The 22,484-nt window shown below is 38.1% G+C and overlaps 1 protein-coding gene across 1 annotated transcript in view; it reads right to left on the bottom strand.

Moving 5' to 3' along the window:
- The window catches only part of LOC114037768 (band 4.1-like protein 5), an 84,578-nt gene that overhangs the window by 61,903 nt on the left and 191 nt on the right, over positions 1-22,484 (bottom strand). Inside the window, exon 2 of the mRNA XM_027854722.1 lies at positions 16,704-16,891. Coding sequence (XP_027710523.1) covers positions 16,704-16,883 — 180 coding nt within the window. The 5' untranslated portion in view covers positions 16,884-16,891. The remainder of the gene's footprint in view (positions 1-16,703; positions 16,892-22,484) is intronic.

Here is a 22,484-nt window from a genome sequence, read left to right as displayed (position 1 = left end):
TGCATATATTTTGCTTGAAAACAGTTGTTTGCATGTTTTCCCCCCATTAGACTGAGAGCTCCTTGACAGCAAGCCTGTTTTTTTGCCTCTATTTGTATCCTCAGCATTTAAGCACAGTGACCAGAATATAAAAGAATATAAACGCTTGCTGACTGACTTGCTCTACGAACAGCCCTCAAATCCTAAGAGTATGACAATAGTGAAAATAAACCCCCTATGGCTCCACTCAATCCCAATTCCTCCCAGACTGAAACTCCCTTCTCCAGTCCCCACTCCCTTTATATGTGTAGTATCCTTCTATTAAAATGTAAGCTTCCAGCTAATATGACTGACCCAATGGAAGGCAGACTACATAGTTCCAATACACCTACTCTGGTAAAAACCTGAAATCCTCTCAAGACTGAATAATGATCAAGAAATTTAACTAGTAATTAGAGCAAGTGAACATCATCTACCCCAGAACTACACAAAGAAGTAGTCAGAGGCCCATAGCCAACTAGAATAGGGATCACCAGAAAAGCCAGGTTAAAAAAAAAATAGTGGCTTCCCTAAAGAGAAAGAGAGGAGACAAAAACACATGTAACCTGCAGGTTAGGTATCCTACCGCGAAGTCCTGAGGAGTATCAGAAGCCAGTGCTCAGAAAGAGATAAACCAGGCCCAGAGGTTACACCGTCCCTAACACTGTCCTGAGATGTCAGAAAGGACCCAGAAGATCTAGAGCTCTAAATATCAAAGATCCAGGGGATCCTAACTCCAGGAGATGGAAGTCAACACAGAAACACAGATGACCTGAGGGAGATTAAGCAGGGTTGAACACTCCAACAAAAAACATAGCAGGGAACAGGGCCTGACCCTGGCACAAAGCTCTACTTAGGAATTCAAGCTGAAACAATGAGTAAAAAAAAAAAAGACAACACCAAACAATAAAAAATCACTATAGATCTAAAGATACCTCAAAAAGAGTTACTGTTTAATAATTACATACTCAAGGGAGTCTATAAAAAATGGACTTTCCACAAGGACTACATGAATACTCAGAAAAAATAAAGCAAGAAATCTAATATGTGGGAAGAAAAGCTCTACAGGAAAAACTGGAAGGAGAAAAGAGCTTAGAAGAGAAAATAGTAAAATTTACCCAAGTAACAGACTCCTTGAAAACTAGTATAGAAAAAACAAATGAGACAGCAAGAAACAGCAGGACAAAATAAAACAAACTGTAAGACATCTGATATATTTTTTTTAAAAAACAAAACAAAACACTGACCTAGAAAACAGTTCACAAAGAGATCACTTAAGAATCACTAAACTCTGAGAAAACCACAATTAAAAACAAAGAGCCTGAACATTATATTTGAAGAAATCTTAAATGAAAACTATCCAGATCCATTAGAACTAGAGGGCAAAGTAAAGATAATACCAGAAAAGGAATAATCATAAGCAAAACAAACTTTCTAATGCTGAAAGGGAGTAAGAAGAAAACAACTAGACTCCAAAGGGTGCTTGACATGGCATCTTAGACAATCAGGGAGTCGCTGAAAAAATTATGGCATAGGAATGTCACCTAATAAGAGAATATTATTTTATTCTACGAAATGACAAAAGAGATTTCAGAGAATTCTGGATAATATGAACTGAGGTACAGCGATGTAGACAAAACCAGGAAAACAATTTATACAATCATAACACTCCTTGACCTGGGAATTTTCTCTGCCCTCATGGCCAGCTCACACACCAGTGTCTGCAGACCTCTGCATCTTCCTAAACTGACCTGGGCAAGATAAACAACTAATTGTGACTTTTTTTCTTAGCTTTCCCTATCAGAATTCATTCTAGCACATTTTCTAAGTTATTGTAGAAAAGGTGAGTTGGGCAAGTTGGATAAAAATGCTGACCTTCACTCTACCATCTTGACTCTATGCTCCATTTCTGGTGCTCTGCTTTCTAACGACATGGGGAAGATTAAAACTGTCTGTATATCATTTCAGTGAATATGAATTCACCTAGAAGAAATGGAATCTTTAAGCCAACTTGGTGGCAATACTGAATCCCTGGATGAAGATGAGGAAGAATCCCTTCCCTGAACAAGATACTCTACCTCCTAACTCTGTACACTTTCCCCTACAAATAGAATGCCTCTCTCATCTCTGGGTTTTGTTGTTTACATATAGCAATGCTGATGTTTATGCAAACTTATCTTGTAGACTACAACTTCACTGAAGTTATAAATTATTTCAATTAATTCTAGTTGAATCGTTAGTATTCACTAAGCATACACTTAAATCTTATCATCTGCAAAAGTGATCTTTTTTTCTCTTTGCCTGTATTCATTTCCTCAATTTCTTTTCTTGTCTTGTTATTATAGCTAGCATTTCTATCACAATTAATAGCAGTGGTAATATAATGAGCATCCCATTTACTTTTCCTTCCCTCATGCCTTTCATAAATAGTTTTTGATGACTCCCCTAGGTTCCCACATTTGTTCCTTTGGGTATTTCCATTTTTTCCTTCTCAGTGAATGATTTATGCTTGTATCTTTTTTTTAAAATTACTTACTTATTGTAGTTGTATTAATAGCTTTTGTGTTCATATGATATTCACCCACTATATATGTATATACGTATAACACATATGTATATGTAAATATAAATATATGTATATATATTCTCTAACCAATGAACACATTGTTCAGATCTGACAGAGTACGCAATATTCAATGACACTACATCCCAGGCCATCGCTAATGATCCTGACTTTTGTCTGGCCACTGATGACTTGGGAGGAGAGAGTGAGGCTGAGGACTCTGCCCCGCTCTGCCTCAATTAAATCCAACTCACATACAAAAGTCAAGACATCACCCTTGTGATGTCATTGGTCCTCTTCAAGAATGAAGGATGAAGGGGCAGCTAGGTGGCACAGTGGATAGAGCACTAGCCCTGAAGTCAGGAGGACCTGAGTTCAAATCCAGTCTCAGACCAAACACTTGCCACTTACTAGTTGTGTGACCCTGGGCAAGTCACTTAACCCCAATTGCCTAAAAACTAAACTAAAATAAAAATAAAAGTATGAAGTATGAACAAGTGACAACTAAAATCCCACTTTCTTAAAGATGCCTCTCCCATTCCCTCTTAATCCCTACTGTCATCTCTGTTGATTATTTTCAATTTATCTTGCATATAAGCTTGTTTGTACATAGTTATTTGCATGTTGTTTTCCCCCCATTAGATTTTAAGCCATTTGAGGGCAGGGACTATCTTTCTATCTGTAGTGCTTAGTACAAAGTAGATGTTTACTGATTGACCTCATACATGCTACGAAAGATTTAGTGATTCTATCAGGTGTAGTACTCACGTTACTGTTCCTGCTCCTGTTTGTTGTTGCAGCTTCCTGTTAACAGGAAACATGCCCAAACTTTTCTCTAAGCAACTCCTCCAGTACCACTTCTCACATCAATGAGGTGAGAATTGCTCACAAATGGCCTTTAGGTCATTTGAGCAGTTTAAGTCCCCACAAAGATTTTTGGGATGTTACCTCCAATAGCAAAGGGCATCTGTTCTACATAGGCTGAGACGGTTTCTCAGGGGCACGAAAGTCATTCTCTGGATTTGGTTGGTCCTGATGAGGCAGGCAGTGCGATACAGTGAATAGAGCCCAGGATTTCAGAGTCTGGAAGATCTTGGTTAAAATCCTGTTGTGGGGTCTTTATGATCCTGGACAAGTCATTTAAGCCCCAATGGGTGTCAATTTCCTTATGAAAAAATGAGAGCTTGGACTCGATAACTTCTAGGACCCTTCCACCTCTAATTCCACCATCCTATGACTAGAGCTAGAAACACTAGCATGATTTTCTTGTGGACTAAAGCCTAAAAAGCCAAGCCTATCAGAAGGTAGTGTTCCTGAGTGTCACTGTGATCCAACCATGGCAAATTCAGAGGTGGAAAGGAGCAGTATCTATTTTATTTGGTAACTGTATCCTTTTTAATATCTAGGTAAATTTATTTTTGTTGAATTTTATGATGCACTAGTGTTTTATTGCATCCCAATCCCAAGTCTGGATCCCTGGCCTGGATTGAACTATTTTAAATTGGTAATTAATTAGTAATTGCATTATTTTTAATATCTTAGTCTAAGTAAATGTGTTTTCATTGAATTTTATGATGTACTAGTGTTTCAATCCCAAGCCTGAATCCCTGGCCTGAGCTAAGCCTGGCCTAGAACAATACTCATTAACTGAAGAATGGCTAAACAAATTTGGCACATAAATGTAATGGACTATCCTGCACCACAAGAAACAACACAAAGAATTCTGAGACACTCGAAAAAGCTACTATGAATTGATAGTATGCAGAACCAGGAAAACAAAATGTGCAAAGTTATTAATGGAAAGGATGAAAAATAACAATAACAACAACAAAACAACATGTAATTACAATGACTAAGCCTAGCCTGGGAGAAAAGAAGAGAAAATGCTTTTCCTTTCCTTCACTGGAAAAGGCTAATGAGTGTAGAATACAATAATTGCTGTCAGACAAGGTCTCTGTGTTGCTTAGTTTTGCTGAACTTTAAAAAAAAATTTTTGTGGAGACAGTCCAAGATCCCGAGCTCAAAAGCTTTGGCAAATGGCAGTGTCCCTAAAACCAACCAGAGCAATGGAAATGGCAATGCTTTCAGGCCACGGTCCTCAGTACTCATACTGGGAAGCAACCCCTGAGGAGAAGCAGCATGGCAGCTCCTCCTAAAGGTGCCAGTCACATCTCACATTAAAAAACCACAAAAGAAAAGTTCTCATCACCAAAGTCTTTTAATACTGCAAATGTTAAACATGTGCCCCGAGGACCACGGGACCTTTCCATCTTACCTGCTGGTAAAACTTTCCATGTGTTGTCCCCCTATTAGAATGTGAGCAACTATTTGACACGTAGTAAATGCTTAATAAAACGCTTTATTAATTCATTCAAGTAAAAACAAAAGATCAATTAAAACGACAACTTTCAACCTTCACCACATCTCTTTATTTTCAAAACTTTTTTTTTTGGCTCTACTCCTTTCAAAGGCCCCAAAGGACCGTGACACAACTTGGCCTGCACTCCTATGCTGTCAAAGCACCATTTGCCTGGACTTCAAGGATGTCAGCTAAGTTCTGAAAACAGACGACTGGGAAGTTAGCTATCGCATGCTGCTTCTGCCAGCTGGATAACTGCCTCTACTAAACAAAGTCTTGAAAGATTATGCACTGAACCCTTAAACACAGGGCTGTTCCCAGCTAATAACCACTAACAAACCCAAAAAGAGGCTCCCAAAAATTAACAATGGTCTTAGAAAAAAAAATCTTAATAGCTCAGGAGCCTGCACACCAAACTGATAACCTAGAAGCATAATTATTAGGATAATCATTTTAGTAGACTGATAGAGTTCTATTATCTAGCCAGAACAGCATTTCATGAGAAAAGTTGAATTACTTAGAAAATGAAGAAGTGATAAGTGTAGATACAGCACCCTGATTCAGTAAGGTTTTTGACTGTTCCAGAAAATACTGTCACTGACAAACTGGGAAAGCACAGTACAGATGATGCCACTGGGAAATGAGGGAAGATCTGACTAGATTTACATCCAAAGTTATAAATGGCTTAGGTATATGAAATTGGTATTGGGGCCTGTTCATTTGTTATATCTTGACAAAGGACTCTGGAATATATGCAAGTCTGCAGCAGAAATGAAATTAAATGGAATTGCCAATAGTCTGGAAGGCAAGGGAAAAAAAACTGAAATGACTCTCTTAAGTAGAAAATTGAATCTATGGACTCAGGATGCAATTCAACAAGTGAAAGGTGATATATATACAGTGACAAAAATAAAACACTTTAACATTTACAATCATTCCCACTTAAACACATGTATACCTCTCTAAACCTATCCTCTTTTTTCCTCCCAACTGCCTCATTTCATTTAAACAAACACAGGTCTCCAAGATGTCTGGGAGAAAAAACACTTTCCAGCTACCATGATGCCCTTTCTTGCTACCATACTATTTCCTTCTTTGCCACATTTATTTACAGATACTTCCATTTCTTCTACCTACTCTTATCAATCAACAAATATTTATTATAAACACCAACCCTATGCAAAGACTTCTTCATTGTTTCAATGTCTGCCACAGAAGTGGATACCAATTGATCAGTGGAATAGATTAGGTTTTTGAACTACAGAAGCAAACAAGCATAGTAGTACAATGTTAGATAAATGCAAAGACTACAACTACTGAAGTTAAGGGCACCCTATTCAACAAAAATTGCTAGGAAAACTGGAATACAGTCTGGTAAAAATTAGACTTAGCCCCATTTCTCATACCAAGAAAGCTCCAAATATATATGATTCACATATAAAAAATTTATATTACAAACATCATAAACAAAGCACCATAAAAAGGTAGGTGCAAGAAATAATTACTTTCAGATCTATGAAATAAAGGAAGAGTTCATGACCAAATATGGAATAGAAGAGAATCAGGGAAGATAAAATGAACAATTTTGATTACAAAAAAATTAAAAAGTTCTAGCAAAAACAAAACAAAGTAGTTAAAATTGAGAAAAAAATAGTTAATTGGGGGAAAAAATCTCTGCAGCAAATTTCTGTCATAACCAAAATACATAATGTATTGATTCAAATTTCTAAGAACAAGAGCCATTTCCCTATAGATAAGTGGTCGAAGATTGTAAACCAGCAGTTTTCAAAGGAAGAAACCCAAGCCATCAGCAACCACATGAAAAAAATGTTACAAATCACTAATAATTAAGAGAAATGCAAATTAAAGCAACTCTGAGGTAAAATCTCACAACTTTTATATTAGCAAAAGAGGACAAGAAAAAAGAAAAGAAAAATGACACTTGTAGAAGGGCTGGGAGAAAATAGGTCCATTACTGCACCGTTGGATCTGGGATCTGGTATAGTAATTCTGGACAGCAATTTGGAACTATGCCAAAAGTCACTAAACCATGCAAATCCTTTGATTCAGGGTTATTACTAGGCCTAGACCCCAAAGATATCAAAGAAAGAGAAAAAGGATCCAAAATTCACAAAAACATTTATGTAAACAGCTCTTTTTGTGGTGGCAAAGAACTGAAAACTAAGGGATGCTTATCAATTGGAGAATGACCAAAGAAATTGTAGCATAACAGATTATTGTACCGTATGAAGAGAAAAAATGAGATGATTTCAGAGAAACTTGAGAAGTCTTATCTGAATTGATAGAGAGTAAAGTGAGTAGTATCAGACCAATTTATAAAATAACCACAATAATCTAAATACAAACAAGTCTGAAAGACTCTATGAATTCTGATCAATGTAATAATCAACCATGATTTCAGATGATTAATGATAAATAATGTTACTCATCTTCTAACAAGAGATAGTTTCAGGATACAATATGAAACATATGTTTTTGGGCATGGTCCAATGTGGAAATTCGTTTCTCTTGGCTTTGCAATTTTTTTATAAGAATTTTATGTTAATGGTTTTTTGTTTTGTTTTGTTTTGTTTCTATTTGGGGATAGGAAGAAGAAAGGAGAAAGGGCTAGCAAAAATCTCTTTCCCCTACACCCTCACTCCCAAAAAAACCCAGAAAGCTAGAAGAAATCACAAACAGGAGCTTTTAAGTTACATTTTGAATTTATTACACACTTGATAGCAAGTTCTACATAAGAGTTTCACAGTTTTATGTACCATCTTCTCTTTCTGTTCTACCATGTACATGGAAATGTTCATTTTGTTGGTCTTTGCAAAGGTCAGAGTAAAATTTCGTGGAAATTTAAAAATTAAAATCTGAAATCTGAATAGAATTAAAAGAATCCAAATTCTATCCATTTCACCCCAGTTGTCATGCTCTTGAAGGGCAGTGACCTTCAGGATATTCCATTTGATGTTTTGACTGCCACCATGCTGAAATTCTCCCTCATTTTAATTTTTAAATTCTCCTTTCAATATAGTAGCTGAGGGAAACACAAGTTTGGAGTATAAACTCATTTATAAATCTTACAAAAGAAAATGGTAGAAGATTATGATTAATATCAATTACCTCATAAATTGTAAAAAAAAAAAATCATATTGTGAACTCTATAGAAAGTTTGGGGAGTTTCAACTAAGCCAGATAACTCCCACATCATTTATGAATGAAACTGGAAGGAAGAAAACAAAGAAACTGAAAAGAGAAAAGACAAAATTCTTTTCTCCATCAATAATAGACACTATATCTGAACTAATATCACATGTCTGATGTGCTATACTGAAAGCAAGTAGGAATGAAAATGAAGAAAATAAAGGTAAGAGTTAACAGTTGTATCCCAACAATATGCAACATCAAATACATATTCACAGAAAGAAGTCACGTTGACAGTTCTGAGATCACTAACAGATTGAATCTCAAGGTAAAAAGGGCAGGACACCAAAGACTTGGGGGGGAAAAAAATGATGGACCTTTTTTTTTTAAATGAGAGAAAATATCAACAACTACTAATCCACAAGCCTAATTTTTTTTATAATGAACATACACATTTAGAGTATATTTGATGAAGATATTAGAAGAAAACAGACAGACTTTCAGACACTATATAGAGCAGTAGACTATATCTTTACAGTCACACAACTGACTAAAAAGTATAATGAATATAACCCTACTGAACTTACTGGTTTGTTGACTATGTTAGTAATGTCTATCTTGACTTACAAAACATATCCTTAAACAATCTCATCTAACAACATGTCTCCTAGGCACATGATAAAAACATACAAGGTTCTCCAAAATACATATCAGAGATAATTCTGTTTAAAAACAAACCAACAAAAAAACCCCATACCTCTGATCATTAGTATCAGGAAGGGCATAAAAAAAAATGATTGCTAATAAGGTTTACCCTTGTCATCAACAATACTCAGTAAAGAGTTCAAATCAGGGGCAGCTAGGTGGCACAACTGATAGAGCACCAGCCCTGAAGTCAGGAAGACCCGAGTTCAAATTCGGCCTCAGACCAAATACTTGACACTTACTAGCTGTGTGACCCTGGGCAAGTCACTTAACCCCAACTGTCTTAAAAAAAAAAAAAAAGAGTTCAAAGCAAAGAGGGAGGTTCCGTACAGATGGTGAGGTCCTCCAGATGCCCTGGCTTATGGATAACTTTCTGCCCACTTCATCAGGCCATAGGACACTACAGAGAGTCCTAAGAAAGAACCATCACTCAAAACAGTACAGTCATGTATCTAAAGAAGAAATAATAATGTATTTAATTAAGGAAAAAGCGGACAAATAAGCTTCTTTTCCAGATTATGATACATACTTCAGTTTTCATACCATAGAACCGAACCATTAGCATATACGCTAGACATACACTGCAGATGGACAATAAATTAGGTCTAAAATTAAGCAGGAGGAGAGTGAGATGCATTGGGAAACTGTTAAGTTATTTTTAAATTAGCTCTAGCTTCTCCTTGCATCAAAGGTTCATCTTTTAAACAATATTCTTCCAGTGATGCTGTATGGTTATAAATGTATTATCGCTTTTAAAGTTTTCTCAGCTAAGTTTCTGATTAGAGTTATAAAAAAAAGTATAACTAAGACACATTTGCTAGAAGTTAATGTTGGCTGAGGGTTCTGAGACAAATAGTTGCTTCTTTTGAAGGTTATAAATTGTGATTTGTGTGTATGATGTGGACAACAAAACTATGGTATGATGAGTAACAGGACAAATGTAATTTATGTGATTATAGTCTGTACCCAGAAAAAGAGTAGATAAAAGGACAGATTTCAGAACCCTATCAGCTAACCTTGAAGCAGAAAATGATGGATTAAAATGTTGCTTTTGAAGTCTAGCTGAGCAGAACAACAAATGGGAAGCAAAAAATAAGAAAAGCTACTGAGTGGATTGACTAGTGTGGTTGAAACATGATGCCCAGTGGGAAGTTAGTAAAGCAGTAAGTACCAACTTAGGTTATTAGGATAAGTATTCACCACAGAAACTACATTATTCAAGTAAATTTCATGGAGATGGCAATGACTTATGAGTTACTCTGAGCACATGGGTTTTTCTCACTCACGTGCCTCCTCTGGAAGGTTTTTGTATGTTTTTTCCCCACAGATTTTGAAAGTATTGAGAACGTGCCCTTTTGTGTGGATTGTATTGTATTTATTATTTATGCATTTTCTTTAATGAGCACCTGTGATATTATTTCTTCTGCTTCACTGTTAAGTAGTTACATTTAAGAACTCAAAGTGACATTATTGTTAGTGGCTGAATCATAAGACCCAGGAAGTATGTACAAGAGATGTACGAAAGGAAAATATGGTAGATTTATTATGTAGGAACAGATAACCAATGGGCAATATATTCACACAATGTCATAAGAACTAAAGAAAGAGCCTCACACTACATCGGTGGATCCCTACAATGCAGAATTTACAGGAAGTCACAGATGAGTCATGCAGAATAAGGTATGGATGGGCTGCAATGCACATCAATGGGAGTATGCACAGATACAGCCAAGTGTGTAATGCTTTCCCTAACTATTGCAACTATGAGTGATCTCAAATTTCTACAGCACTTTCTATACCACACAACAAGCAACTGATGTTGTCCTTCGTTTGCCTGCATTTCATATAAATGTTAATGCTAACTATCCAAATAAACTAGGTTTAAGAGCAGAAAGCTGACAGGCTTTTTTCATATTTTGTTGTTGTTTCATGGACCCTAAAGGTTTCCTTAGATTTCAGAGTTTTAAAAAAAAAAATTTTTTTTATTGACATCTTCTGTTTAAAGAAGGGAGGACAGCAAAGGCTTAGGGGGAAAAATCATGGAGCAAATTTTTTAAAAAGGCAAGAGAAAATATCATTAACTACTGACACATAAATCCAATTTTCTAGAATAATGTACATACTCATTGAAACATACTTGATGAACATTTAAGAAGGAAACAGCCAGGCTTTCACACATCATATTCTACAATACAGCCCATCTTTACAGGCACATAGCTGTAAGAAATAAAGCCTCTGTTACATATAAGAAAGAGAATTTTTATTACATACAAGGAAGAACTTTATAAAATAGATATGTATATGTACACATATATAATTCATACACATATATCAATAAAAAAGCTTGCAATAAAGTTACTGACAGTGTCCTTTTGGTTCCATTTATAGCAAGAAATGTCCATACTGACACAACCACCAAGGATCTCACAAGGGACTAAGGGTTATTTTTTACAGATGGTCTAAAAACCGTTTAAAGATTTCCAAGTAGGCACAAGGAATTTTAGATTGTAATCTTTGCGAAACATAAACAGTTACCATTTTAGCTACGCAGGTAAGCGTCTAGTGCCAGTAACCCAACTCCACAAGCTGAGAGGACAACAAAATGGTCCTCAGCCCACCTGCCAACCTGCCTGCAGAACAGACAAAGGAAATATTAGTTTCCAAAGAAAAGCCTTTCCATCTTTCCCATTTAACTTCATCACTCTTACAAGACAGCCTCTGGGTAAGAGAACAACATAAAGTCACAAGAACTGAATGATGGTATAAATCTGTTTTGTCCGATAGAAGTGCTTTTCTTCAGCTGAACTTGGGGGTGGGAGGTAGGGAAGGAAGAGGACTATGTTTGTCATGTCATGTTTTGTAGCCATGTTTGCCACCAAGCATTGCCTAGAAAACACATTATTATTTCCTGAGAGCTGGAACCTTTTACCTAGGATGGGGGGGAGGGGCGGTTTGAGGCAAAACTAAGGAGATGGCTCAGTGATAGGTTATCTGTGGCTGAACTGTTTCCTTATTTTCATGAACTTTTACCATGTAACAGGAAATATACAACTATGGATAACCTATGGTATGCACATCACTTAAATCCCATGACTACTCTAATTTTTTTTAGGTTAAGGCCATACTGTGTGGAGTGAAGAGATAAATAAGAAGGAGAGAATAGTTATTTCTTTTTTTAAGAACTGACAATTTCTCTGTCTCTTCCTTGGGTAGATCAGCTAGTACTCCGAAACTCATTTTATTATTCCCTTCCAAGTAACTAGAATTGGGTTACCAGTTCTAAAAATCACTTACAGAACTTAAAACATAATTGTTAAGTTTTACCAATAATCCAATCTAAAATTCTTCCTGTTTTGCTGCAGATATCCTCACAAAGAAAGGACCAGGGGGCATTCAGACACTGCACACATCCTAATGGGTACCCATCGTGCCAGGAGATTACAGGCCATTTGATCCACTGCTTTAGGAACTCTGAGCTCCTCACCACATAAGTGTTTAAAAACAAAAAATAAAAGTTACTTTACAAATTTATCCCACTACTATCAGCAACTTCATCAGTAATCCTGAGACTTCATACTTCAAACATTAGGTAATAAAGGAACTATTTTCTAGCTGCTTGCTTGTGCATAGCAACCTCAGGCTTTTCACCATATTGATTCAAGCTGTCACAGGGAAACAGTACTCAAAACTCCCTTAGAGAAAAGTATTCAAACAAGAAATGAATATGAAATTTCATTACCCAACTTGCCAAGAATGTTAGAATGTGTGAACCACCCAGAACCCTCAGAAGATCTGAGGTACCCTACCTATGAAAATACCTATTTATTTAAAATTCAAACCATCAATATTCAGTAACCAGGTATTTTTCTCCATTATATTACATCATACTTATCAATATACAAATATAATGCTCATAGAGGCACGTTAGGGCATTTCAAAATTCTGAATCAAAGATTTATATTCAATATAGTTTGGGTATTTAAGTACATTTTACTTTATTTTCATTTTTAAAAAATTTATGGGGGCAGCTAGGTGGCGCAGTGGATAGAGCACCAGCCCTGAAGTCAGGAGGACCTGAGTTCAAATCCGGCCTCAGACCAAACACTTGACACATACTAGCTGTGTGACCTTGGGCAAGTCACTTAACCCCAATCGCCTTACCCAAAAAGAAAAAAAAATTTATGACACATAGATAAAGATCAAATTCTACACAGGTAAAGATTAAATTCCATAATGTTCAATCCTGGCTGGCAGTTTGAAGAATCTCTCCTCCTCCCTGCCACTATAGCTGTCAAGTGCTGCTCCTTCTATCCCCTCTCTCCACTTAACCCCAGAACTCCCCCTCACTCCCCATCACCATGCTATTGCCTCCTTTGCCCAAGTCCATTTCGCAGTCTCCCCCTTTTACCCCACCCCATACCTCTCACCAATTAAGCCTATAGACATTGCAGACTCACCTCAGTTCAACCTGCCCACCTCACAGACAGAATAATGCAAAACCCCATTGAAAACTTTTCAATAGCTTCTGGAATCATCCCCACTAAGACTCTATTTCTCCCATTCCCTTCCCTCCCTCCTAAACAAGGAGTCAAAGTCCCCTCTTGTCAGTGTAGCCAAAAGAGGAAGAAAAAGAAATAATCCCTTTTGTCAGTATGTGAGATAAGACTAAAAAGAAGGCAGGCAAGAAAGGGGTAAGAAATTTTCTTCTGGAACCTAGAAAATCCCAGAAAGCAAAGATATAACCAGAGAAACAGAACCTATTTTTCCCACAGAATTATAGGGAAAATGTGGTATTTATTTACTTTTATGAAATTATATGTTAAGTAAGCTGTCTGCCAGCTAGGGACCTAAGATTGATATCATTATGTTTCCTGGGAAAATGTACTCCAAATCATGTTTTAAAACAAAATCTAAATTATGGCAGCATGATAGAGTGGGGAAAAAAAAAAAGCAGCCCTGGATTGAGAGTTGAATCCTTGCTCTGTTATTTATTACCCGTGTGTCTTTGGCCAAGTCACATCACCTCCCCAGGGCTTAGTGTTCTCAGAGAATCTCACTAATCTAATCCCTTCCAACTCTAAAATTCTATGATCCTCAATCCAAATATTTTCAGTTAGTGAGAATATTAAATTGATAACATTCCATTCACCAGCAATACAACTCAATAATGATTAAGTGCCTAGGTGCAAGGCACTGCATTAATACAAAGAAATCCAACAGAGGCCCTACGAGCAATGAACTCACCAGTTCAGGCAGGTGGGGTGGGGGAAGGGATGACTTGGAAACATATCAAGTACATAAAGAAGATAAAATGGCATAAAACTATCTTCAAAGGAAACATCCAGCTTTTGCCTGAGGACTCCAATAAGGGTTAATCCACTAAAGGTAAAGTAACATTAGAAATTTGTGGGGAAACACAGAGAAACTATTAATAATCCTCTACTAAGACAAATGAAAATTTGAAAGCATAATGACTCAAGAGGCAGGATAGTGTAATGGACAGTCACTTTTGGAGGTGGCAACCACCTCCCTGACACATACCAGCTACATGAATTTGGGCGCAGTGTCCCAGGCAACTCTAAAGCTATCAGCAGCAGGACAGTTGCTGATTTACACTGGCAGTGGGAGTTTACTCCCTGGAAGCTCCTTAATCTAATGAAGTTACCAGTCTGTACAAAAACAAAATACAATAACAACTTACACTGCATACCTCTGTGTTCCTAACTCAGCAAAAAAAGAAAAAAAAATTCAACATTACAAAAACTTTAATAAAGCTAAGTGAAAATATATATCTATATATATATATATATATAGATATATATATATCTCCCATAGTAATCATCTGTGTTCCAGTGAAGAAGGGAAAAGAGTCAGCATCAGGAACTGGAACTTTAGCAAACTTCAACTTAGATGGGGAAAGAATCCATCCCAGGCAGAGCCCATAAAGACTCAAAGACGGGAATGAGAATGAGAAGCATTACTGAGAACAATGGGCACAGAATAAGAAAAAGGGAGTACAAGGAGATAAGGCTAGATGGTTGTTAAAGCTAGACTCTGGAGGTCCCTTAACCTCAAAGTCAGGGGTTTATCCTTTATTTGGTGGGAATCAGGGAGTTACTAAAGGTTTTGTATTGGGGGACATATCCATTCTGCACAGACAGGTATTTTCATAAGTGGATTATTGCATATGGCCAGACATAGATGTTATACTGACTGTTTACTAAACTGCTTCTTCTATCTCTTTTTAAATCTTTATTGGAAGAAATTAATCAGTAGGTATGGAAGAGGAGAGGAGAATATTTGGAAATAAATATGATGTAAAAACAAAAAATAATAAAAATAAAAATTTTTAATTTAAAAATAGGAGTGGAAACTAAGGAATATCTACTGAAATTTGCTTTTTAAAACTATTTGAAACATGTACTTAATTAACAATTTAACTTGATTAGTTTCTTAGTGCAGACAAATGAAAAAACCAAAAGGTTATCTGTGATTATGTAATGCCTTATATGCAAATTCTCAAGGATGAGATAAGAGCACTAACAAGATTTGAGTCAAAGAAAAGCAAGGCAAAGGGGAAAAGAAAATGAAAGGAAAAGATACCCACTTACATACTTAGAAACAACAAGACAGGAATATAGCGTCAAAAGTATGTATCGCTTCTTTGCCTACTTAGACTAAAAGATGAGGCACAGAAAAAAACAACCAACCTCAGTCCAGAGTTCAAGTCCTACAAACTGCTAAAGGCACCATTAAATTTAATTTGACAATTTACCAATCATTTAGTAGATATTTAAAAAGCTAGGTGTCCCAGAGACATCATCTCAAATTCAACACATTCAAAATAGAACTCCTCCTTCCCCAAAAGCTACCCTTCTCCTGACCGTCCTATTTCTCTTGACAGCATCACTCTCTCCAATCTCCCTTTACAACTTCAGAGTAATTCACTTTGCACATATAATCAGTTGCTAAATCTCATGTGTTTCTAATATATTGTCTCTCACTGCCTTCTCACTACTCACACAGTCACCACCTTGGCTCAGACCTTCATCACCTCTCTTGTGGATGGCTGCAATGGCTTCCTAATTCATTTCTCTGCCTCAAGTCTCTCCCTACTCTAATTTATTCACTACAGAGTTGTAAAAGTGATTTTTCTAACTCTAACTCAGTAGGATAAAACTTCCTCTGCTTTATATTTAAAGCCCTTCTCAGCTTGGTTCCCACCTACATTTCCAACCTTAGTTCAACCAAACTAGTCTTCTCCCTGTCCCTTGGCACTACATCTCTAGTCTCTGCACCTTGGCACTAGCTGTCACCCCTGCCTGGAAATGTATTCCTTCTTTCCCATCACCTCAAAGAATCCCTTACTCTCTTCAAGTAATCAGGCTCAGCTCAAACCACCATGACACCTTTCCTTGATTCCCCACTCCCCTACCCAACTGCTAGTGATCACTTGTATTTGTTATGCATACACTTATATATACACCGTTGAATGTTATGTTATCTCCCCCCAACAGAAAGAGGGCAGACTGCATAAGGGCAGGGACTGTTCCACTTCGGTCTTTATATCCCCAGCATCAAGCACAGTGCACAGCCCAAAATGCTTGCTGGTGGTTTAGACTATCACTTTAATGGGTTATAAAGGCCTTTTCTGCTATTAATAAACAGTATCCTGTCCAAGAACTCTATACAGCTGTTTTAGGAAGTCAAATTTTCTGTTTGATATGTACATGCCAATTATACTCTAATCAAAAAGCCCAAAAAAGCCAACTTCTATTTCTCCTCTTAGTTTTAATAAATTTTCTGACACATAAATGTACATTTACTTTCATTTATTGACCCAAGATGATTCCGACAAGAAATTTAATCCATACAAAAGTGAAAAAAATTCGATTAAATGCTACATACCGGCAAATCCACACTGACATCAGTTCCATCTAGCAACGACACCCTACATGTAATAATGGACTTGGCATCTCCAGCTGCAGGAATATGGGTAGCAGCTCGCTGGGCTTCTCTCAGACGTTCCTTCTCAGCATGCTTTCGCATTGACCGGCGCCCCAGCGTTCGTCTGAAAAAACTTAGCATCTTCCTCACTAAGAAATCAAAAGTAAAAAGAAAAAATTAGCTTTCTCTTTTAAAGATTAGTACAGCATGCCATGCTTTTTTTTTTTAACCTATAAAACCTTAACATTTGACAAGAGCACTACCTGTGATTAACCACGGAAACAAAGGAAAGGACAAGTAACTTGAATTTATCTACACCAGCCTCTTATATGGCCTGCTTTGGATAACCTTGAATCTTCAGAAAGACAAAAAGTCACCAGTTACTTTCTACCTACTATATCAAAGCTCGTAGCATGGTAAGTGCTGGGGATACAAAGGTGAAGAGTTAACTATCTAAAAACGGGAATCCATGTACACAAATACGTTATGATACAACCAGAGTTGTCATCCGATTCCTATGGAGGTCAGTTAAATCCATTTCATTCTATGATCACAAAGGCAACCATATTGAACATGAATGCCATCTACTGTATCACAAAAGAAGGGATGGCTACATCACTGCCAATCCATTATTCCTACTCAAAGTACAGGCCTTTCTGATGATGGGTAAGAAAATCTTAACTTCCTACAGAAAGGAGAGTACATTAGGAATGAGCCCTAAGAGAGACATCAACAATTACTGAATGCCCACCATACCAGGTACTAATCAACCAACAAACATTTAGTAAGTACCTTGGTAGTAAGTGATGAGGATACAGACAAAAATTATCTAATCCCTGTCCTGAAAGGACTTACATTCTGTCAGGAAAGAGAACGTGCACATAACAAATATAGGGTTATTGGATGGGGAAGGCACCAGCAGCTGGAGGGGATAAAAAAAAGCAATGCTTGAGCCAAGTTTTGAAGAAAACAAGAATTCTAAAAGGCTGACATAACATGAGGAGGGAATGCATCCAGGACACCCTGTGCAAAGGCATGGCGATGGGAAAGTACAATGTGTCAGGTACAGTAGGAAGGCCAAAGTACAGGGTAACATATGATATGCATAGTAATATAAATATGAGTCTAGAAAGGTAAGGTTGGAGGCAGACTGTGAAAAGATTTAATTGGAAAACAGAGGAGTTTTCTATTTTATGAAAGGGAATAGCGTCATCAGAGTCTAATGAATAGGAACATAATCACACCTGCACTTCAGGAAAACTTTGGCAGATGAACTAGAAAAGGCAGAAACTTGAGGACAGGAGAATAATCTGGAGGTATTTCAACCCAGACAAAGGTAAGCCAGGGCTTAAACTAGAGCGGTGGATACGTGAGTGGGCAGAAAGAGACTGATGTAAGAAATACTGTTGTTCAGTCGTTCAATTGTTCACTACAACTCTTCACTACCCCATATTCCATAGCACATCAATGCTGCCCATGGCATTTTCTTGGCAAAGATACTGGAGTGATTTGCAGTTTCCTTATCCAGTGGCTTAAGGCAAATGAGGTTAAAGTGACTTGCCCGGGGTCACACAGCTAGTAAGTGTCTGAGGCCAGATTTGAACTCAGGCCTTCCTGATACTTCCTAGGCCCAGCATTCTATCCACTGAGCCATCTAGCTACCTCCTAAGAGATACTATAGAGGTAGAATAGATAAGTCTGGTTGGTTAAATGGAGTGAGGGAGAGTAAGAAGACAAGGAGGTTTCGGAGGCTATCGACCCAAGTGTCTGAAAAAGATGGTGGAATTGCTGATAGAAATATTAAAAAGGACAAATTTGGAAAGGAAAGATGAGTTCTTTTTAGAAAATGATTTATTTGAGATCCCTACAGATTGAGGAAGAAAGATGATTTGTTAAAAATCAAGAGGACACAATAGAGGAAGAAGAGATTATACTTCTATATTTTGGAAAAGGAAAAAAAAAATCTAAGAAAAAGATGGCAATTGAGCTGAACATTGAAGGACAGGTAAGGATTTTCCCCCGAGGGCAGAGGTCAAGGGTATCCCTGACAAAGGAACCATGTGCAAAAGTAAGGAGGAAGGAAAGCATGAATCACATTCAAAGAATTACCAACAGCCCAATCTGGCTAAAGCACAGGGTACATAAAAAGGAAAAGAAAAACAGTTTTCCAGAGTATAAAGAGCCTTAAATGTCATGCAAGAAACTTGGACTTTATTCTGTAAAGCTGTGGGAACCATTAAAGGTTTCTCAGTACAAATGTGACAAGATCAGTACAATGCTGTAGAAGCATTATTCTAACACCTATGTGTAGGACATAGAATGGCTTGCAATGGAGAACCTTAGGTGGGAAGACTGATTGTAACACAGTCTAAGTGAGGGATGAAGGCCCAATCTAAGGTGGGGACACTGGGAAGAGAAAAAAAACAGGGGCAAATTAACTAGGGAGACAGAATCAACAGGATTGATTAGAAGCAAAAAGACAGGTAGGAGTCAAAGATGATGTCATGGTTTCCATTCTTTCTGACTGTGAGGATAATGGTATATTTATCATAAGTAAACAAAGTCAAGAGAATGTGTCTTGGAGGAACAAAGAGTCTGCTTTTAGATATTAATAAGTTTAAGGTACTGATGAGATTCCTAGGTGAATGTGTTCAACAATCAAGTGGAGTTGTGAGTATGCAGCTACAGAGAAATTACATGATTAAAGATTTGAGAAAATGGTCTGAACATAAAAATGGAAGATTATCCCCAAGAGAAAATTTAAAGAAGAGGCATAAGGACAGAACAAAAATGATGTACAAAGACACTGCTTTCCATGAATCTTACTCGAATCGGATTTGGCTTAAGTAGGGAATAACATACATACTCAATTGGGTATGGAAAGCCATCTTACCCTACAGGAAAATAAGGGGAAAGGAGATAAGAAGAGGGAGGAATCAAAGAAGGGAGGGCAGATTGGGGGAGGGGTAATCAAAAGCAAACACTTCTGAGAATGAACACGGTCAAAAGAGAGAATAGAATAAACGGGAGGCGGGATAGGATGAAGGGAAAGATAGTTAAGTTTCCCACAGTATGACTACTATGGAAGTGTTTTGCATGATTACACAAGCATAACCTGTATCGAGTTGCTTGCCTTCTCAATGAGGGTGGGTGGGGAGGGAGGAAGGGAGAAAATTTGGAACTCAAAAGTTTTAAAAACAAATGTTAAAAAATTGTTTTCACATGCAACAATTAAAAAATTTTTTACAAAAAGATACTACTTTCCCAGTTCTCCTTCTACCAGTCTGATTCATACATATACATGTATGCATACATATACATACACACACATGCATTCAACATGTCCAAAAAAGAGAACTCCTCTTTTCTCTCCTGTCAAGGGCACCACTTCCTTTCTAGTCACCAGGATCAAACCCTGAACCCCTGGCCTCCCCATTCTATCTCACGCCACAAATTCAATTAGTCACCACTTCTACCTCCACAGTATTTCTCCCATCAGTCCCTTTCCCTCCACTCATACAACCATCACCCTATTTCAGGTCCTCATCAACTTTTGCCTGAACTGTTTCAAGTCTCCTAACTTTTCCTTGCCTCAAAAGTCTCTCCCTGATCCAATCCACCCTCCACATAGCTGACAAAAAGCAAAAGTCTGACCACATCACTTCCTGGCTCAGTAAAGCTCTATTGGCTCCCAATTGCCTCTAGGATCAAATGTAAACTCTTCAGTTTCTAATTTAAAGCCCTTCACAACCTGGCTCCACTCCCCCTTACCAGGTTTATTAGACAATACTCTCCTTCATGCCCTCTATGCTCCAGCCAAACTGGTCTTTGTGTTATTCCTCATACATTCCATATTCTATTTCTGTGCCTTTGCATGCCAGGAATGCACTTCCACCTCTATGAATCCCAAGTTTCTTTCAAAGTTCAGCTAAAACACTACCTCCTACATAAGATCTTTCCTGATCCCCTAGCAGTCATTGCCTCCTCCCCCCAACAAAAAGTTATCTTGTATCTTTGTAAATTGTTTTCCACAGGATATAAGTACCTTGAGGGTAGGGGCAGGTTTATTTCTGTCTTGATATCCATGGCATCTAACAGTCCCTGGCACTTAGTAGGGGATTTTAAAAATACTTGATTTAGAAAGATAAAGGACAAAAGTAGAGAGTTTCAAAGAGAGAGTAGTCAATAATGACAAACATTACAGAGAGGTCAGGGTGTAGGATGACTACACTTCAACTAAGGAGTCCCTGGTGACCTTTGAGATACTAGTTAAGTAAAGTGGTGGATCCAGAAGTCAGACTATCAGGTGTTAAAGAAAGAGTTATGGAGGTTTGAAAAGGAGAGGGAGAAGGGGATAATAGGTAAGCCAATAAGCTAGGGGAAATAACAAAAGAATGTTAAAGCATTAATGGCAGTCCCTGCCCTCAAATAAGTCACATTCTAATAAGAGGAAACAATATATATTTTTAGTTCCAATGGAAAGGATCAATGACCTTTTTTAAAGAGTAAGACATTTATTTTTAAAAATCTTAACTGAAGACTACATAGTTTTTTAAAAAATACAAAAGTTACTTCAACTAACAAGACAGAATAAAGATTAAAAGAAGCCAAGTTTCCTCTACTGCAGACATAAAAAAAAAAAAAAACCCCAACAACTAGACAGTTGATGAGGATTTCAATGTTCATTCAGGAACCAAATGGCATAAACGGGAAAAAATTAAAACAAAGCTCTTGATTACTTCATTTTTTTTAAAAACTCACCTGCCAGCAGCCCCTAAATTTCATAATCAAACTGAGAACTTTATTAGAGGGTCAAACGAAATCGTAAGGAGCCCATTCAGTTAAAACCTCCTAAAATCCCGCCAGCAACATCCCCTTTTCCAAAGCTAACAAGTGCATATAAATTAAAAAAAAAAAACCGCCCCTTTTTCAGGGACAAGTGCAGTTTCTAAAGCTAAATAAACAGAAATGGCTTACTAAGTCTAACGAGAACTTAGCAAGCTCCAGAGGGACTGGAGTGTGACCAAGCCAGCAGGAATATTAACCCAGCTTCTTCCCTCGGGGACATTGCAGCCTTTGTTTACGGAAACAGGCAGAGATTCCCTCCGAGGACACGCAGCATCAGTAACACCTGAAACTCCGCTCGCTCTACATTCCCATTGGCTGCGAACCACTCCCCTTTAAAGCAGTGTTATTTGAACGGGGGTATGGGAAGGGTCAACATGTGGCAGCCTCTGCCCAAGGCCTCCCGCCGACAGGTAACCCAGATACTGATGGGCTCACCCCCCACCGAAGGGAGGTCCACACCCCGGAGCTCAGGAGAGGCTGCGGACGCCCGGCCCGATGTGAAGGGAAGAGAGGGCAGGGGGAGGCGGCCAGAAAGGAATGCGGAGTGTGGACAAAGCTAGCCAGGGCTCCGAGGGCAGAAACGGCTCCGAAAAGGCAAGGACGGAGGAGGAGGAGGAGTAGGGTCGGGGAAGAGAATGGGTCCGAAAGAGTAAACAGGACAAAGAAGCTGCATTAGCCCTTCCCGGGGAAAGCGAAGGGCAGAAGGCGCCGTGGCGCCTTCGTTTCGGGGAGCAGACTCCGGAGAAGGGGACGGTGAGGACGAAGGGAGGAGGCAGCGGGGGCTGGGGGCTGAGGCCGGGGTCCTGGGGGGCGGACCAGCGCCGGCTCGGCTGGAAAGGGCCGGCGCCCAGGAGGATGAGAAACTGAGAATTCGGGAGCGGGGCGGGGGCCGAC

Source organism: Vombatus ursinus, unplaced genomic scaffold (genome assembly GCF_900497805.2).
Source record: "Vombatus ursinus unplaced genomic scaffold, bare-nosed wombat genome assembly UNPS02010548.1, whole genome shotgun sequence".
NCBI classification, from domain to species: domain Eukaryota; kingdom Metazoa; phylum Chordata; class Mammalia; order Diprotodontia; family Vombatidae; genus Vombatus; species Vombatus ursinus.
This window is presented reverse-complemented; position numbering and strand designations above follow the sequence as displayed.